The 18,683-nt window shown below is 53.5% G+C and overlaps 1 protein-coding gene across 6 annotated transcripts in view; it reads right to left on the minus strand.

Annotated features, from left to right (window-relative positions):
* The window catches only part of SSBP3 (single stranded DNA binding protein 3), a 149,152-nt gene extending 132,358 nt beyond the window's left edge, over positions 1–16,794 (minus strand). For 2 of the 6 annotated variants that reach the window (XM_070405198.1, XM_070405195.1), the window contains exons 1-4: positions 16,624–16,793; positions 15,572–15,644; positions 15,287–15,348; positions 12,584–12,668 (exon numbers count right to left, since the gene is read on the minus strand). In XM_070405198.1, coding sequence (XP_070261299.1) covers positions 12,584–12,668; positions 15,287–15,348; positions 15,572–15,644; positions 16,624–16,679 — 276 coding nt within the window. In that variant the 5' untranslated portion in view covers positions 16,680–16,793. Of the gene's footprint in view, positions 1–12,583; positions 12,669–15,286; positions 15,349–15,571; positions 15,645–16,623 lie in introns of all 6 variants that reach the window. The other 4 variants (XM_070405199.1, XM_070405197.1, XM_070405194.1 and 1 more) reach the window with 3 other exon arrangements.
* Between the last annotated feature and the right edge of the window lie 1,889 nt (positions 16,795–18,683).

Consider the following 18,683-nt stretch of genomic DNA (forward strand, 5'->3'; position numbering starts at 1 on the left):
TGTGGCTCCGTCGACTCCCTCAGACACAGGTGCGCACGTGGCTCTCCAGCCACTTCTCGGCTGCAGCCTGCGCCACACAAACCTTCCTCAGCTCCCTCTCAAGGCAAAATCCTTGCGTGCACACAGCGGCCTCCATTCCCAAAGTACAGGCAGTTCCCAAATTCACACACGTCACTCAAGAAGTGGCAAACACTTAAACATTGTGAAGAGAAATAAATTCAATGCTACATGTCACTGGCTTTTAAGCAACAAAATAAGTTAACAGTCAAAACAGGTTTATCTGCATTCATCGCACTAGGAGGCAAACTGTCACATTTTTTTTTTTTTTTTTTTTTTTTTAGTCACACATTTATAGATCTCTACTAAAATGATCCAATACTTTGGAGGTGCATCTCCCCCCTAAGGTCCCCATATCTCGCAAAGTCATCCCAAAGTTTCTTAAAATAACAGTTTGGCTCAAGGGACGGGGCCCTGGGTTCAAGTCCTGACTCCATTATTTGATGACTTCGTAACCATGGGCTAACGAGGTCACATCTCTGAGCCTCAGTTTCTGCATTCAAGGAACAGGGTAAAAAGCAGACTCTGCCCTGTGGAGTTAGGGGGATTAAACGCCATATGCACGCACAGCCCCTGCCCCGGGCAAATGTGCAGTAAATGCTGGTCACTGCTGTTTCAGAAATCTCATCTGTATCCCTCACTGTCTCCACGTGTCATATTTGGAAATTGAGGCCCCAAAGGAAGACAGTGGCTAGTGAAAAGGTCACACAGCCAGTGAGTGGGGAAATTTGGTTGAGAAAGATGAGTAGTGAACGTGTGTCCCTTTGCAAGTCTGTAGGGATGGGGACCCTGAGCATCCTCCAGAGATGGGAGCTTTCTACTCAGAGTCTCACACCCCTGGGCCACCCGTCCTGCTTCTAAAAGCCTTGCCTGCACTGCCTGCTCTGCAGTGGATGACCTCGTGGGAACTCTGCCCTCCAACCCTCCAGACTCCCACAGGAAATCATGAGGGACTTCCCTCCACAGAGCCCACCCCTGGCCATCCCACAACAGAGCCAAAAGGACACACACACACACACACACACACACACACACACACACACTGCTAGACGGGTGTGAGAAGCACGGCATTGAGCCAGAGGTCCCCAGCCTGTGGACTCGGGTCTCCTGAAACTTTTAGGGACCCTGGAGAATTGCCGGTATTTTCTGAGCTCAGCAAGAATCAGGTCTACCTCAACTGAATTGGAATCCGAATTCCCAATGTTTCTTCTGAACTGGAATTCCACCAAACTGCTGTGCTCACATCAGTTCCCCTGAGCTAATAAGAAGCTCTATTATCAGCAACTATATAGTGCTTGCTGTTCCTATTTCTTCATCAAAATGAATGGTGACTCAATGCATGCAATCTGTTAGGAGTCCACAGTGAGTGGTAGGGGTTTAATACAAGAAGGCCTTGGGAGTGAAGAAATGGGGAAACTCTTCTTTAAGGTTTTCGGGGTCCAAAGCCTGATGTCTTCTTCCTGGGTGAGGTCACAGAATACCAGCCCAGTCCTTCTGCCCGCGGAGAGGCACAGCACCGGGAGGGTACCATACGACCCACAGGCAGGGCGTGGGCTTGCCCCTCCCCCTCAGGACTCACTTCCCACCCTAGTCTTCCTCGTCCCAGTATCAAACCACCCCAGGCTGGGCAGTGGGTCATCAATTAATTAGGGAGCAAAGATGTCAAATCTGGTATTAAGTCTTAGGGAGGCAACGAGATGGGTAGTGAAGAGCACTTCAGTTAAGCCCACCTTCAACAGTGCTGAATCCCTCCAGTGCCTCAGTTTCCTTAACTGCAAAATAGAAAAATGGGACTTCACCCACAGGGCTGTTTGGAGTATGACCTGAGATAAAACCTAAAGCACTTAGAACAGTGCCTGGCGTACAGTTGGCACTCCGTAATTGTTTGCTGTTGTTATCAGTTCTTCCTCTATGAAATGGGAAGAAAATCCTGTTCACTACACTGCCCAAATAGGGTAAGAAGGGAATAAAAACACTTTTAAAGGTCTTGGCACACAGTAAATGCTCAATAAACAACTGTTTCCTTAATTAAATAAAGGGTTCATTATTATTAAACCACAACACCATAGTTTAGTAATTTATCCCTTAGCAAGAAACCACCACCCCGAGTCCCAATGGCTCAACGTCCCATGGAAGACCAGCGCTCCCTAACCGCGGGGGCCAGACTCAAACACCGTGATGTTTACCTCGTCTCATCTCTTCAAGTTGCCTTTGATGAAGGTGCTGCTAGCAAAATAATGCCAAAGAAAGTACGTGGCGACAGTCAACTAGATTTAAGTTCATTTTCTGTAGCTTGGGGTCAGAATCGACTGAAGCACTCTGGTGATCAAGTTTTCTGCAATTCCCTATTCCACGCATTCGCTCGCTGACAGAAATTCACTGAGGTATTTAAAGTGGCAGCCATCACAACTAACTCAAATTGTATTGACTTCCCCGATGCTGAAATGCTCTGCTGAAACCATCAATTGGCCAATTCGGAGATAACGCGGTGGCTGAAATTCCCTGTCATGCTGTAAAATCCCCTTTTGAAGCAGCTCACCAGCCCGGAGATCCGCAGCTGTGGGCCAGGCGCTGCCTCATGTAACACAAGTGGGCTCGCCGAGCGGGATCTGGCGGGCAGCGCTGCCAAGAGCCAGGGCCTCCAGAGAGAGGATAACATTTTCTACTGGAAGCCTTCTAAAAGACAGCAAGAAAAGAAGGGCAGTGTGCACACGCCCGACACCAGGCCTGCCCGCTGGGCCGTCTGCCCCCTCAGCACAGGCCGGGTGGCCAAAGCCACGGGAAGCCCAGGGCATCTCCCAAAGAAAGCTGCAAAATTCCTGACGGGTGGCACAGGCACAGGCCCAGGCGCCAGCCTCTTAAGTGGACGTTTGCGAACGTCAGTGGCTGCCCAGGGCATCAGAAGCCCATCCAGCCACAGACTTGCCATGTTACCACCTGACTCCAGGCCTCAGTTTCCCTATCTGCAAATAAACAGGCTCCTTTGTTACATACATTTCTATGAGTTGATGGCCTGTTCACATTTAAAACAGCCTTCTCAAATGGGGACCACAACTTACAAACGATTTTCAATTGCTCTCACCCGACTTCAAAAAGAAGCTTGAGGCAAAGAAAAAAAAAAAGTGAGGCCTTATTTTCCGTATTTTTGTATCACAGGCAGACAAACTAAGGCTCCGAGGGACCACATGACTTACCCAAGGCCATCTGAAAGTCCAAATTCTGTGCACTGTCCATGACACGGCTTTAGCCCCCATCACCGACCAGCACACACAGCAAGCAAGCAGGACGCACGGCCCAACAACCGGCCGCTGCTCCGGGCCAGTCTGCAAAGCCACACTCTGTCCATCCCAGGAGAGCTGGCAAGGCTGCAGCTAACATCCCAGGCGCGGGGACGTCTGCCACCCCGGAGCCTGCTCTCTCAAACAGCCTTTTGTGACGGGGAGAGAAGGATCAGAAGAAAACCTCAGACAGAGGCCGCAGAGAGCAGCCGTGCATCTTAAGGTCAGAGGACTGTGAAACAGAAGTGAAATGTCAGGCGCTTCACCCAAACACACAAAGAGCAGGGGATACAAAGCCTGCCCGGGAGCTACGCAAACAGCTGTCACCCAGAGGGGAAAGGGAGTTTGGGAGGCTGGGCCCACCTGGGTCAGACGGGATGCCTGCCCTGAGACCTATTCTCAAGATTCTTGCTGTGGCCACTGCCTGAGCCCTGCAGATGTTCAGACAACACCCTCCACAGGGGGCCGGGGAACCCCCCTTCCTCAAGGGCAGACAGACAGGAGTAGCTGCCCAAGGCCAGCCAGCGGGGACAAGCTGCAGACTTTAAGTGGGAGCTACGAGCTACTGCTTATTTGGCAAGGATCTGCTGAGCACCGTCCACACCTGCTCAACGCCCCAGCAACACGGCAGGAAATACCAGAGGCAGAGGTGCGGAGCTCCCCGAGGCACCACTCGGGAAGCAAGATGGGGAGACGACCCTCTCAGGAACCCTAGGAGGTGGGGCTGATTCCCTCCTTGTTACAGATCAGGGAACTGAGGTCAGCAATCGCTCATCACCTCGCCTCAGTCACCCAACCTGTAGGTCCCAAGATTCGACCTCAGCCTCGCCAGGCCCGTGGCTTTCCGAGTTTAGACTGGGCCCCACAATAAGGCAAACTTCACACCACAACCCAGGGCACACGTCTTCGTTGGTTCGTTTACAGGCGCACATAAATCACTGGAAACAAGTTTCCCAAATTAATACTATGTTTACTTTCTGTGATACAGTTGTTTCGTTTTCTGTAATGGCCAATCTGACCCACTAAGCTGATTTCACACGGCACTAACAGGTCACAACTCAGTTTGCAAAAACACTAAGTTACGAGGAGCCACTTGTCCATGTGTATTTAACACGCTTGATCCCTGGGCAGGGATCAAACCCTTCTCATTTCTCAAGGCCCAGCGTGTAGCTCCCCAACCTCTGTAAGAGGCCCCAGGAACAGGGGAGACACACAGGGATGAAGGTAAGGGCTCTGTCCTCAGGAACTTCCCATCTAGAAGGAGGAAGGAAAGAGATACAACCCGAACCCCCAAATCACTCTCCTTCCGGGCAGCAAGTAGCGAGTGAGTAAGAAAGACACAGAGTTCTTGGGGGGGGGGGGGGGGGGGGTGTTCCCAAGAGGGTGGTGCTGGCAGGCCTGGTGGAGGCAGCCACACTACCTGCTTTACAGAGGGCTGACTGGCAAGGGTGCAAGAAACCCATCTCAGGTGGTGCAGTACCAAGCAGGGACCAAAGGGAAGGGTCAGAGGGGGCTGGGCACAGTTCCGGACTCCGAGAGCAAGGGAAGGGGCTGGAAGAGGAGAAAAATGGGACACTGACTGAACAGCACAGGCCAGGTGCTGGCCAGGGGCAGCCACACGTGGGCTCGTCTCATCCTCACAAGCACGAGTATGCCTGAAGGTGGACGCAAACCCAGGGCCCAGAGAGCTAACCAACATGTGAGCAAGCCAACGGTGGTTCATGTTTCACACTTCTCACCCCGAAACCCCTGCTCCTGTCCCCTATTTGGCCATCAGAGAGTCGGGATTCATACAAGTGAGATAATAAGAATGACAGCACATTGACATAGCACTTACGCTGTGTCAGGCACTATATGTAGTGTGTGTGTATGTATGCCCACGTGCATAAACTCATTTAATCCTCGTGACAACCTCATGAGGCAGGTATACTTTATTACCCCCATTTGGCCTAAGGAAACTGAGGCACAGACAGGCTAATTAAGGTGTCCACTTTGCACAGCTTGTAAGTGCAGCACAAGGCAAAAGGAAGAGTCCAGGACCCTGATCGGGTTTGCAGGTTTGAATCCTACTGGTGACCTCAGGCGGGGGAGGGGGGGGTGTGCCTTTCGTCTCTGGGCCTCCATTTGCCTACTTGCAAGATGACTAGGTGACCTCTGGTTCCATCACCTGCAACCCTGCATTGAATGTATTTCCCAGGGTGGGACTGCGTACCGACTCCTGTGACCTGTCCTGACTCTCTGCATCCATCCCTCCAAAGACCAAGATCGTTCTGCACAAGTGTGTTTAAGCACTTATCACATCCTGAGCTACATCTGTCTCTTCAACAGGACAGTGAGCAGAGCAGGCACTCAACGATGGAACTAAATCAACACCCTGACATTCGGCAGTGTCTTCTGCTCCTTGTCTGGGGGCCAGCTGACCACGGCCTAAAGCTCACCCTAGCAAGTGGAAAGAGAAAGCAACCAACGCACCCAGAACCAGTTTGTCCCATGCACCTTTCTCAAGCCCCCCTTCTCCTTTAGGCCCTTCTCTGGAACTCCGCACTCAATCAGAAAGTCAGGGGACGCCCAAGGCCAGCCAGGGCAGCGCACACACAAAGAAGACAAGGACAAGATCCCAACCCAGGGGCTTCGAACCTGTTCATCCCTATCAACACTGCCATGGCACTTCCCTGCACAACAGCTTCCCGGGCCTTCCTCCCCGCAACTCCCACACAGGCTGGCTGAGCAAGGACAACCCTTTGCACCTGTTTCACAGTCGAGAGGATGGACCTCAAGAAGTGAAGCCCCCCTCTCCCCCGGCCCCGACCCCGGCTAACAAGTGGTATGAAGTAGAAATTTTAATTCAGATTTCTGCTGAGGCCAAGTCACCAGCTCTCTGGGTCTCACCATCTAGCTCTGTGGCAGCTACATGTGGGAGTGGGACAAGACCACTCTGTCCAACACAGATAAGGCGTGTAGACACCTCAGGGGAGCATTTATCAGTACCAGCCTGTGGCACGAGCCTGCTCTGCCCCGTGCAGGGGTGTGGAGGTGAGACAAGACAGTTGGGATGGAGGGAGGACTCCACAACATGTCAGGGCATCAGAGAGCATCACTGAGAAATTCAAGTGTCCAGTTCCCTACGGTCAACTTGCTCTCCCAGAAAAATATGCGATTTTCTCCATGATATTAAAATTTGGGGGGTGAAGGGGATGTGTGTGTGTGGGGGGGGGGGGGGACTTTAAGGCTGTAAAGAGAAAGGAAACAAAATCACCAAGTACTAGCCACCATAGTAGGGGATCACCATTTCCCCATTCTACAGATGGGAAAACTGAGTGTTTGAAAGTCTGCCCTGCCAGGAAACGAGAGTGAGAACTGGAGTTCAGGTATGCATCCCAGCTGCCAGTCAGAGCCCAAACCCTTCAAATCCAGAGGATTCAAGGCTCAGGGAAATAAAAGCATAGCACAGCGAGAAACATTCCTAAAACTCATCTCACCAAGGCTACAGGAAACCCCATTACCCTGGCGAATCAAAAACAAACAGTCATTATTGTCCATTTGCTGTAAGCTCCCAGCAACATGTATTAAAGTTTATGTGAATCGTCCAATGTACTTGTACCATGGTCAGAATTATTACCAAGCTAAAAAAGATGAATTTTTCTAAATACTCTAAACCCTAGACACTATGATATAGGCTACAGCTAGTGTAACATCTCTGCTACCTTGGCTGACAGGCCCTCAAGCACACACACCTCCCTTCCACTTCTCCCTCTTATACTTAAGCACACACACACTCACACACGGAGGTGGGAAGGTTGAGGAAAGGGGGCAAGGCGGCTCTGGCCTCAAGTCCCCACCAGAGAACCTGCTTCCCTTGGAAAATTAAGACAGCCTAAGGGACGCTGCAGGGAGAGCCGGGTGTCTCCCAGCTCCCTCAGAGCCGGGGCTGGCACAGAGCTGGCTCTCGGTCCAAGTTTGCAAATGCTCAGCTAACAAAGATGGCATTATGCAAAGACTGGTGCGCACGGCTGGTCTTGGAGTTCAAATGAAGTGACCACTGCCAAAAACTTTGTTTGGGTCCCCACCACTCCCCCCGCCCCACTCCTGCCTTAAAATAAAGGGCAAAGATTTGCAATTTGGGGTCTTGCTGCCACTTGAAACCCATTAAAGTGGCTGCATTGCCTGGGTTCTGGCAAAATGCAATTCCAGTTACTCATTTAGTGTTTAATTAGCTACCGATGGAGGAGTCTGGCAGGCTCCGGGGGGTTAAGAGGACTTGCAGCAAATGGGGGTGGGAGCCCTAAGAAAGGATGCAACCCGAAGTCTAAGCTCCAAAGGGAGAGAGAAAAGAAACAACTGTGTACGTTTTGTTTTCATAATCTGCCACACAAGGGTGCCAAGGGTCAGAGCCAAAGGCAACGCCGTGAACTTGTCAGGACCTCTGGGCAGACAGCTACCCTGGCTTATCACGGGGGACGGCGCTCCCCCAGCTACCCAGAGCCCAGCTGCGGCCTTCTCCTCCCACTGCGGCCGCCCGGCCACCCTGGCGTGCCCCTGCTCCCAAAGGCTCTGGCAGGCGTGGACACTCCCTGCCTGGCAGGAACCTCAGCTCAGCACATCCAAGGAGAACCCTCTCAAATATCACTTGGCTATTTCAAAACCACCAAGGACGCTGGACCCCTGCCACTGAGCCACAAATACCTCCACTCGCATGCACGCCCAGGACTCGTAACCAACCCGCCTGCAGAGACAGGTTCCCAGCAGAGGGTGGAGGGGGTCACAGGGGTCACTGGGGTCACAGCTGGGCGGGAGCACAGGGGTAAGGGAGCTCAGGGGCTTCCAATGACAAGGTCCTCAGTAGGGAAACTAAGGCTCAAGACTAGCAAGGTCATGGGACTCCATGTCCACTACACGCCCAAGTTCCTCACTGGGGATCACAGAGGGGTTTGGAATTTGGGGCAGCAGCCCGTGAACCTCCTGAAGTCATGTACAAAGTCTCCTTTGTGGAGGAACATGCATTCTCTGGAAGGAAAGGCCATAGCTTCTCTCACATTTCCCAGCCAAAAGAGCCAGTGCACCGTAACAAACTCCCTTCCCAGAGCTCAGGTCCCACCTCTGCCAGGGACTCTGCAATTCACCCCTCAGAAACTTCAGCCTAATTCTCTGCTAAATTCAGTTCTTCGGTGAACAGGTATGGGCACACTCTGAGTCAAAAGCAAGCATCTTCCCTCCATTGCCTGGCTACAGGCCCTTTGACAAAGCATCTAAACCCCAGGTCTCAGTTTCTTCATCTGTAAAATGGGGATGAGACCTTAATAAAACCTGACCAACAGGCAGCGGTGAGGCCAAACCACAACCACATATTGAAAGAGCACTATGAAAAGTACAGCAGCATGAGAGCTGTGCATGAAACCATCACTGCTCTTTAGCACCTTCCGCTTCAGGGCCTTATCTGCTCCATTCATTTCTTGCCTCGAAAAGGAAAACACAAAATTAGCTCCCACAAGAAGGGGAAGGACTGCTGGTGGTTGAGAGGACACCAAAGGCACTTCTACCAACCACACGGATCCTGTGAAGAGGGTCGCCAGGACCCCCCTGGGCCCGCAGTGAGAGACACCGTTGGCAACTGGGAGTGTCTGCTCCACAAAGGCCAGAACCAGACAAAAGTCTAAGAAAGCCCAATGGGACCTCACGGGCTTTCACCAACACTCTCAGAACCACTGCTCCAGCCAGAGGGGAACAGCAAGGAAACGACAGGCAGGGTCCCTGCGAACCTCCTCCATGGCCTCAGGGCTCTTCTGACTATAGACAAATCAATTTCTCAATAAAGTCCACCCGGGGCACCAAGTCCCCCAATGTTCCACGTTATACGTGGTCAGCATCAGGGCACTCGGGCTTATGAACAATGAGCCAAGAAACCCGAAGTTGCCAGATGTGTGGGAGAAAATAGATGGTGACTCAAATAAAAACTCACCAATTCAGAGAAAATTTAAACCCCCTCCCCGCTGAGTCATCTGGCTCACTCCAGGCCCGATCGCCTGGCCTTGGCCTGAGCAGAGCCTTTGAGATCACCCTGATCCATCAACAACCTGCCCGAACACAAAACCACTTACTTCCGTCCGTGAGCCGAGGCCAGCATCTTCCGACGGACAGAGGTCCTCTCTGGCCCTTCGAGAATCAGGCACGCACTCGGCGTCCCTGCCCAGCAAGCACTTACTACTTACTACCCATCGAGGCCCCAACCTGGTACCTGGGCCACACCGACTCCCCCACAAACCATGAGAATCTCTGAATCTCCTTGATCAAAAACGAAAGGCCAGTTACTGCACACTCTTATTTATACTGCACTTCATCTTCTATAAAGATTTAAGGTAACGAGTGGACCCACATTAAATTACCTGGCTCAAGCTCACCCAGCAAAAATGAAGTCACTGAAAGAACACCCCTCCAGTGTTCCATGGGCTGTTCCAGACCAGGTTACTTACTGACCCCAAAGTACCTATTTTTCCTTTCCGATGTAGTTCCTTACTCCTTCATTTAATTAGCATGAATGCCTACTATGTGCAAGGTATTGTGAGCTACAGAGATGAATAGCTCTGTGGATGAATGGTCTCTGGCATGGAAAAGATTAACAAGCTGCGGTTGCAAAGACAACCCTGAATGAGAAGTTAGTCAGAATACTAGTAGGTGTTGCCATGGCCTGTGAGGCCGAGCTGCTGGGTGGGTAAGAGAACCAACCAATTCTGGAGTCAGTTATGACCTGAGCTTAGATCCTAATTCTACCACCTACCAGCTGTGAATGAACCTCTCTGAGCCTCAGTTTCTCCACCTGCAAAATGGAGTTAACATGCCTTCTCTCCCAGGGTCACCGAACCTACAGCACTCAGCACAGGGGCCCAGCACATGGAAAGCGCCAACGAAGGCTTTGTATAGGTGGTTTTTATAGACATTGAGATTAAGGAGCGATCAGAGTGAACAGAAAACTATCCTGAAAATCCTCCACGACAGAGAACATAAAAGATGGACGGAATGTGGATGTGTAAGAGAAGCATGCGTTCCAGACAAGAGTCCAGAAAAGAGACTACGGCAGTAATTCTAGCAGCAACAAATATGCACTAACTCGATGGTAGACATGGGAATGCAGGAACACATGAAGATTTGAGGACGGTAAGAGTTCCTTTTCTTAATTTCCTTCAATAGTTCTTAATTTTCCATTTGCTTCTTCGTCTTCCCAGCAACTCAATGCTACCTCTTTAACTCCTTCACAAAAGAGACATTCCTTTCCTGTTCCCATTCCTCACTTCATCCCTCCTCCCCCTCAATCTGACTTTCTCTTGGGCCACAGGTGGATTCCAATCCAAGAAAAAGGGTTTGGACCCTAAAATCTGCAAATCCCGGGCCTCTTGCTGGCGTCTTCTAAATGCCTCTGCCAACTTCAGAAATCACTACCACAATTCTGCTGTCATTTCTTAACAAACTACTGGGAGCAAACCCATGCAAGTTTCCCAACCACCATACCGTTTCAAGGTGGCAGACGGAACCACAAACTGCCAAAGAGGGTCTCACATTACTTACTAGAGCGCTAAACGCCCGTTACAAATCATTAGCCTCTCTGAAAGACAGCTTCAAAAGGTAGCACCGTCACCTATATCAAGAGATTGGCTTGAAATAGGCACACCTACCCATCCCCCCCCCACTCTAAAATAAAACCATTTGCATAGCAGTAGAAGACTGGCCACACAGGAACTGGCTGTCCATAGTTTTTTGTTTAAAGCACAAGACTTTTGCTAGGTGGAAAGGTCAAATTCACCAACTATTTTTCTATGACTAATGCACCTCTTAGCCTCCTCCTCCAACCTCCAGCTCCTGGATGTTCCCAAAACCACATCACAAGGGAACGAGTCACCTCACCTTTCACTACGAAAAGTTTGCTCGGCCGTAAGTACCATTCGCCAGCTTCTCATTCTCAACCCTGGAGAGGGCATGAGGACTGGTGAATTTCCTCGGCACTCCACTCCAAGGGCACTGACTTTTCAGTCACGGCAGAATTTCATCACATTGAATAGTCTCAAATCCAGGCCGCCTCCAGCTGAGCCTCTAACTCCTCGTGTTACAGGGAAAATTTTCACCATAAAGATATTCACAGTAATGGGATGTGCCCACTTGTGAAACTCAACCAGATGGGTTCTGGTCTCCTAGACCAGTTTCAAACTCTGCACGCAGGGGACACTATGGCCTGGCCAAGGGGGTGGGCCCCGGTGACGTTCAGAAAACCAACTTCCATGCCCCAGAGTTTGGGGACTATTCCTTCCACTTCATGCAGAAGCGTAAGACAAAAATAGACCGCCTCTTACGTGCATGTGTGCGAGCATGCGCGCACGCACACACGCACACATACACTTAACCTTCTGCAAGGCCAATGGAAGCAGACTGAAAGGAGGCTGGGAAGACCTTCAGATATTCCCATCTCCCCCCAGAAGATCCTAACCTGTTTCTACTGATCAGAAAGTCTGACACCAACCAAGGTTTGGAGTCCTTTTTTTTTTGAGGGGGGGGCTGCCATGTATGATGGGACATGGGGCAGGCATCTCTCCTATAAGCATCTCATACATTTCAAAAAACTCATCCAGGTAGACGGTGAATGATAGAACAGAAAGCATTACAATGTGACGACATTAAATATGTTCATAAGAATATTTTGAACACAGGATTATGGACTAGCCAAGGACTTCAAAGTATCCATCATCTCAGTAGACACAACATGAGCCCCCCACCAAAACAAACACCCAAAACATAATTTGAAAGATCACTTCCTGGAGAGTAATGCGAACGTCCATTTCACCAGATTCTCACTCAACACCCCTTCTACTCCAAAACACAAATTTCCTATTTGCTTTATTTTTCTTTTTGGCTGTGGTCCCTTTTTTCTTAAACCAACACCAAAGAGGCTCAGTCCATTCCCAGTTAACTGTCCACTCTGAACATAAACCGCACATGGTTGAGCCCTGCTCAACGCCATTTAATTCTTCAGATAGGTATCTACACACACTTTTGCATAATTACAACATTATGAAATACCATTCACCAAGTTAGAACGGTGCTGGGAGGAGGGCACAGGGCGAGGGCAGCAAGGAGGTGGGCAGAGAAGAAAGGCAAGGAGAAAACAAAACCCACTGCCAATTGGCTGTGTATTCGCTTTTGGTCCTAAAGAAGTTAGAGCTATCCAACCCTGTAATTATTGCCAGGATTAAAATTTTGTTACTCACGTAATCATGAAAGGCTTTTGCTTCACTTGAATGTTCACAAGTGTCTCGCCTTTCAGGAGCTGCACAGTAAAGGTCCCAAAATACGCTGCAAGTTGAAAATAAAATAAGATCAGATTACTAATTATGACTTGTGTACACAACGGCAAGTGCACAATGCTCAGTTTAACAGCTCCACGTCTCCCCAAGGCTCAACCCCCTCTTTTCCAGCCTTCATTGGGCAAAGTTGGCCTAGAAAACAAAATGGACCTAACCCCTCTTGTAGCAAACCAGCTATTTGTAATAAGAGTAATAGTTCTTATTTATCAGGCACCTACTGTGTGCTAAATGCCTTATACTTAAGACTCTGCTTGTGACGACCACAGTGCTTAAGACAGGAGATTCACCCCCACTTTATACAGACAGGGAGCACTGAAGCTCAGACACGTTAGTACAACCCACCCCTGGATGCCCAGGCAGACAGGTAGGAATCTATATGAGAATCCCGGCGTCTGGTCTGTGCTCCTTTTGTCGCACCCCTAACCCCAAATGGATGAATTTAGTCAAAAGGTTAAATTGCCAAAGTCAGGACTATGATTCATAAGCATAGCAAACTGGGGTGGCTCTGCCTATAAAGGAAACCCACAGGTTCTTAATCCAGGAGCCCATACCCCCACTCTGCTGGACCTCACCCCCACTCCCAGCCAGGCCCTCCCCCAAGTCATTCTTATGCAAGAACCACTCCACCCCACCCAACCAAAGAACAAGTATCAGTTAGCCAAAGGTCAACCAGGTATCTTGTCCTTTCATATTGAAATAGAGAGCCCTCCTCAAAGAGGCACCTACCCACCCGGGTCCAGCAAAGGAGGGATGTGGAGGGGGTGGGGCGGGAGCTATCCCAGCCTCATCCCCCTCCATGAGTTATACGGCCACTCCAACTCTTCGTATTAAATGAGAGCATACGTACAAGTCCTTTGCCGACCAGTAAAACCCTCTGCAAACACAGGGTCGTCACTGCCTTAACATGAGGCCTTGGAAACCCTCTCCAAGGCCCAGGGGTGGAAAGGAACTGAAGGGTAAAATGGGCACCAGCGCAGAAGTCTGATTCCTCCTACAGTGCTCCTGCCCCTGCTGCCAACAGCCAGCACAGAAGGAGCCATCTCAGCCGCAGCCCTGCCAGTCATCAGGCAAGCATCTCACTCAAGGTGTATGAATCCCACAGCGTGGCCCTCTCTGGATCAGCTCCACCACTTCCTCCCACCCCGAAGGCCGTGGTCATCTGCTCAGTGTCAAATCACGAGGCACTTTCTAACAAGACCACGACCTGAGCCCAGAACCACAGGCAAGGCGGGAGCCGTTTCAGGAAGATTATGGATAGAACAGGAGAATCGGGACTTCTTCTAGCTGCAGAGGGGGGCTCGAGAACATTCCTTTCTGCCCTCTAAAGCTGCACATATTTGATTAACTCCTCCACACGCCAAAGATTTCTAACATTGCAAACTCCCCAGTCCCTTCTAAGTAACTTTTACTCACAACCCTAGGTTTCTAATGGTCAGGCCCGTCACACCAATCCACACGCCTCTCCAAAAACCACCACAGAAAACCCATCACCCACTCCGACAGGTCGAATCCTTCTGCCACACCAAATGCCTCCAACACTGGGCAGTCCCGAGGTTGGCTGAAGTCATGAAAAACTCATTTCCCCTGCACAAGGTAGAACAGACACTTCATCCCCCTGCATTTCAAAGAGACCTGAAACAGTAACCTGAGCCGGCGGTCAGGTACACGCGCTGAGATCCCAAGACATGGCACTCCATTTTCCTGAACTCCACCAAAATATCAAAGCCCCTCTGCTCTCTTTTCCTTTTCAAAAGGATGTCAAAGACTCCGCACCGATCAGTCACACAAAACGTCCAGGTCTTCCTCCACAGCAACTGGCTCCCAACTGGCTCCCCCTGACCGTAAGCCTCCCTTCAGCCTGCAGGCAACCTAAGACCAGACGGAGGGGGTCCCACACCAGCAGGACCCAGGGGCCTAGGGGAGGGTCACAGATAAGAGAGCCCCCAACGACCAACTAAGGGTGCTCTGTGAGGTCGACAGCGACAAGTTAAGGTTTTTCAGTAAAATGAAACTTTGTGGTTTTAGGGATGCTGGGAGGGGGAGCCCACAGAGGAGAGGAAGGTCCAGTCAGTCTGAATCAGTATCTTTAAAGGAAGTTGCACCCCCTTCTTGCTTTTTCTCAGGGTGCCTGGAAAAGGCCACAATGGTCTCTCTCTCTCTCTCTCTCTCTCTCTCTCTCTCTCTCTCTCTCTCGGTTTTGAGTTCATAGTAAAAGAAAAAAAGAAAGGATAGGCCAGTTGTAAAACAGACCTGGTATCCCCCTCCACCCCGCCCCACCCCCACTCCCTCTAATTAAAGCAGCATGCAGAATTGACAAAAATCCTTCAAGGTTTTTTGAGCCTGCCTAGTGGCCGGGAGTGAGATGGAAAAGTAAGGAGTTTCTATCCAAACACCAGGCATGATTTAGTAGGCTCTCAATAGGAGGGGAGAGGAGGCAAAAACTTCAGGCAGCAGCCTCTTCTGCCCTGTTCACACCGTCCTGCTCCGAGTGCCCCGCTCTGTGCACCCCAGAGGGGAAGGCTTGGTGGGGTCTGCTCCTGGCTCCCGCCTTTGTTCACTGGGACCAGACAAAACAAACACACACACAAAACTATCACACAAACTTACCACCACCACGAATGCAAAAACCCAGGTGGTTCGCCCAACGTGATGTTTTTTTCCCATCGAATCTAGAGAGGAGAGAGCAGAGATCGCTTAGAGGAGCAGAGGGAAGGGGTGGGCCGGGGGCTTCCTGGAGCCAAAAGGCTGTGAAGACCAACTAACAATAAATGCCAAAAGGTGATAAAAATTCAAAATGGTGGCCACAGTGGCTGCTCCTGAAAACAAAGGCTCTCAGAAGAGTGGGGAGGAAGGGGTGTCTAGAAATTGGAGGACGGGGGGAGTCCCACTCACCTCTGACAAGAAGGTCTGTGCAGATTTCTGTGCTCCGACGTGCAGTAAATACTCGTAGACGTATAAAGCTAGCCTGGAGCGCGGGCAGGGGGCAGAGAGAGGAAGGTGTCAGAGCGCAGGGCACTGCTCCGGACCCTGCCCGCGGTTCCCAGCCCTGCCCGCGCTGTCCCATTGTGGCCCCGGCCGGAGGGGAGCCGCTCGCTCGGCCCTGCCTGGGGCCTCGGGGGAAGCAGCCAGGGGCTGGGTGTCCGGGGATGCGGCACCGCAAACCGTGGGGACCTGGAGAGGAGCCCCCAAACTTGAACTTCCCAAGTGGCGTCGGGGTCAAACCCACCCAAGTCTCGCAAACTCGAAAACCACCCGATCCCATAGCTTCCCTCCTATTTGCGACACACTCCTGGCGACCCTCTGCCCAGCTCTCCGAGGGTCCGGGGACTCGGTGCTGGACTCCGGGGCGCCTGGCGCGCTCTAGAGTGGGTGCTTGATGCCGCCCTCACTACCTCCCCCCCAAAAAAAAACAACTGTCCCCCAAGCCTAGGGACAAAACGGCGCCGCCGTCCCTGCCCAGCCCGGCGCCCGGGAGGGCACGGGAGCAGCGGCGAGGCCGAGGGCAGGAAAGGGAGAGCGCTCCCGGCCGAACAAAGCCCCCGGTGCGCACTCCTCACGCCGCGGGCGGACAAAAGGAGCCTCCGGGGCTGCGGAAGCCACGCGCCCCCTGCCCGCACCCGGGGGGCAAAGTGCGGCCACCCCGGGGAGCGCCCCGAGTGGGGCGGCCGGCCCGGCTCGCTCGCGGGACCTCGCCCACCCCCGGGCCCGGCACGCCCCGCGGCCACCAAGTGCCCCCTCCCCGGCGGCGCCTCCCGCCGCCCCTTCCCCGACGCCCCAACCTCAGCCGGCTCCCAACAATGGGCTCTCCCACGCCGCCCGCCGCGGCCTCGGGGACGGGGCCAGGCAGGCGGCGCCGGGGCCCGGGGCGCAGCGCCCCCGCCGCCCACCTGCTTCCCACCGCCCGCCCGCCCGCAGCCCGGCGGCCACTTGGAACATGGGCTTACTTTTCCCGAGCCTGCCCGTCCGAGGGCACCGCCGAGCCTTTGCCTTTGGCAAACATGGTTTGCAGAGAAGAGGGCGCCGAGCCTCGCCGCCGCCGCCGCCGCTGCCGCTACCGCTCCGGCTGCTCCCGAGCTGCCCCTCGCTCCCGGCCCCCTCCCCGGCGCCCGCTCGCTCGCTCGCTCGCGCTCTCCTCGCCGCGCTCCCCTCCCGCCCCCCCAGGCGCTGGCTCCGCGCTCTTTCCAGCTGTCAAAGCGTCAGCCCCGGCCGCGGCCCCATCGCCCTGGAACTCCTTCCGCGCCGGCTCGGCCTGGGGTGCCGGTGCCGCCGCCGCCGCCGCCGCCGCCGCTCGCCCGCCGGCCCGGCTGCCCGCTGGCTCGCTCGCGCGCCCGCCCGCCCGCCCGGCTCCGCCTGCGCCGCCCTCTGCGCCTCCGGCACCGCTGCTGCCGCCGCTGCCGCTGGTCTACTTGGAGCTCAACCGAACGTGGCTACCCGGGCGAGGGAGCGGGCGGGCGTCAACGTCCCGCGATTGATGGCCGCTCCGGCCAATCGGCGCGTGGGGGCGGGCCCGGGGCGGCGGGGGGACGCCCTGTCAGCGCCCAGCCGCGGCAGTCCCCGCTGCGGCCACCGCCGGGCAGCCGCTACCCCTGTTCCTGCGGGCGGGCGGGCGGACGCGGGGCGCGAGCCTCTCGTCTCTGTAGATGTGGGGAGGCGACCCGAGTCAAGATGGGGGCGCTCTGGTCCGCCGACCCCAGCGAGGAGGGGGTTTGACCCGCGCTCTCCGCGGCGTGGACCACGGGGGGCGGGAGCGGGTTGGCGGCGGAGAGGAGGGGGCGCGGACCCCTCAGCGGGGCTCCCCCAGCTCCCTCCCCCGCCACGTCTCTTATCGGCCCCTCACCTCCCCGAGCTGGGCTCGCGGCAGCCCGCCCTCCATCGCCCCCTCCCCTCCGCCCGGCTTCCCCTGGGCTCCGACCCGGCCACCTCCTCGACTACCCTCCGGCAGCCCCGCCCCCGGCCACCCTCTCGCCCAGTCTGCTTCCCGAGCGCCGGCCGGGCTCCACGCTGCGAGCTGGGCGGCGGGAGCCGGCGCCGAGGCGCGCGGCTCCTCCTTTACTAGATCATTAAAATACTTGGGAAAGCCCCAAAGTGGGGCCGCGTGGAAATGGCCCTTGGGGGAGCTTGGGGGGGGACGGGGGCTGGGGCTAAGGTAAGGGAGAGTGATGGCCCCCCAATTTCTGAGACCGGACCCCTGCCAAGTTAACCCCTGGGTTTGGGGAGGCAGTAGCGTTCCCGGGGAGGGGGGCGCCTCCTGGGCGCCCAGCGACGCGGAAGGCGCGCCACGGAAATCTGCAAACTTCAAATCGACGGAGCTAAATTGAGGAGTGGGCGACGGGAGTCAGGCGTGGGGGGAAGGGAAGCTTCCATTGTCAGTGACCCAGGTGTACAATGGGAAATTGCGGGGAGGCTGGCAGAGTGACTCCGCTATTGGCTGCTGACTCCTTTTTACCCAGGCCGAGAACCCCGAGGACACCGCGAGCCCCTCATTAGAGACTCTGAAGACCCAAAACCAGCGCAATAGGGAGGACTCCCCCCATTTTCATGAATGTTTTTTAGAGCGCGGTTCTCTTTAAATGCGATAGAACACCGTCGGCACTGTCTCTTTAAAAGAGTCAAGCAGAAAAAGCTGTGTAAGCGCTGATTGGCTGCCTGTTTGGATACATCTTTAGGGGAGCCTTGAAACTGTTAGCCTAGGTTGATTTTTTTTTTTTTAACTGCGCTGTTCCAATAAACAAGTAACGCCCCTCCCCCTAACATGCCTAGCTCCAAACAATTAAAGGATAGGTCAGTGTCCTGGGGAAAACACGTTCGGAGTAGAAAGACTCAGAACTAGATTCCAACAAAATAAAGGATAATTCCCTACCATTCAAGTTTGCTCATTTTGATCTGTAGAAGGGAGAAAAGGGGCTTTTAAAAGAAATGCCCCGCAGCAAACTGATCTGCATTGGTTCAGGAAGGAGACGCTGGGTGCATTTTTGGAAGAATGTTCTACTCCATGGAACAGCCT

This window comes from Myotis yumanensis, unplaced genomic scaffold (assembly GCF_028538775.1).
Source record: "Myotis yumanensis isolate MYYU_CA2020_CCGP unplaced genomic scaffold, mMyoYum1.0.hap1 SCAF_2, whole genome shotgun sequence".
Taxonomy (NCBI): domain Eukaryota; kingdom Metazoa; phylum Chordata; class Mammalia; order Chiroptera; family Vespertilionidae; genus Myotis; species Myotis yumanensis.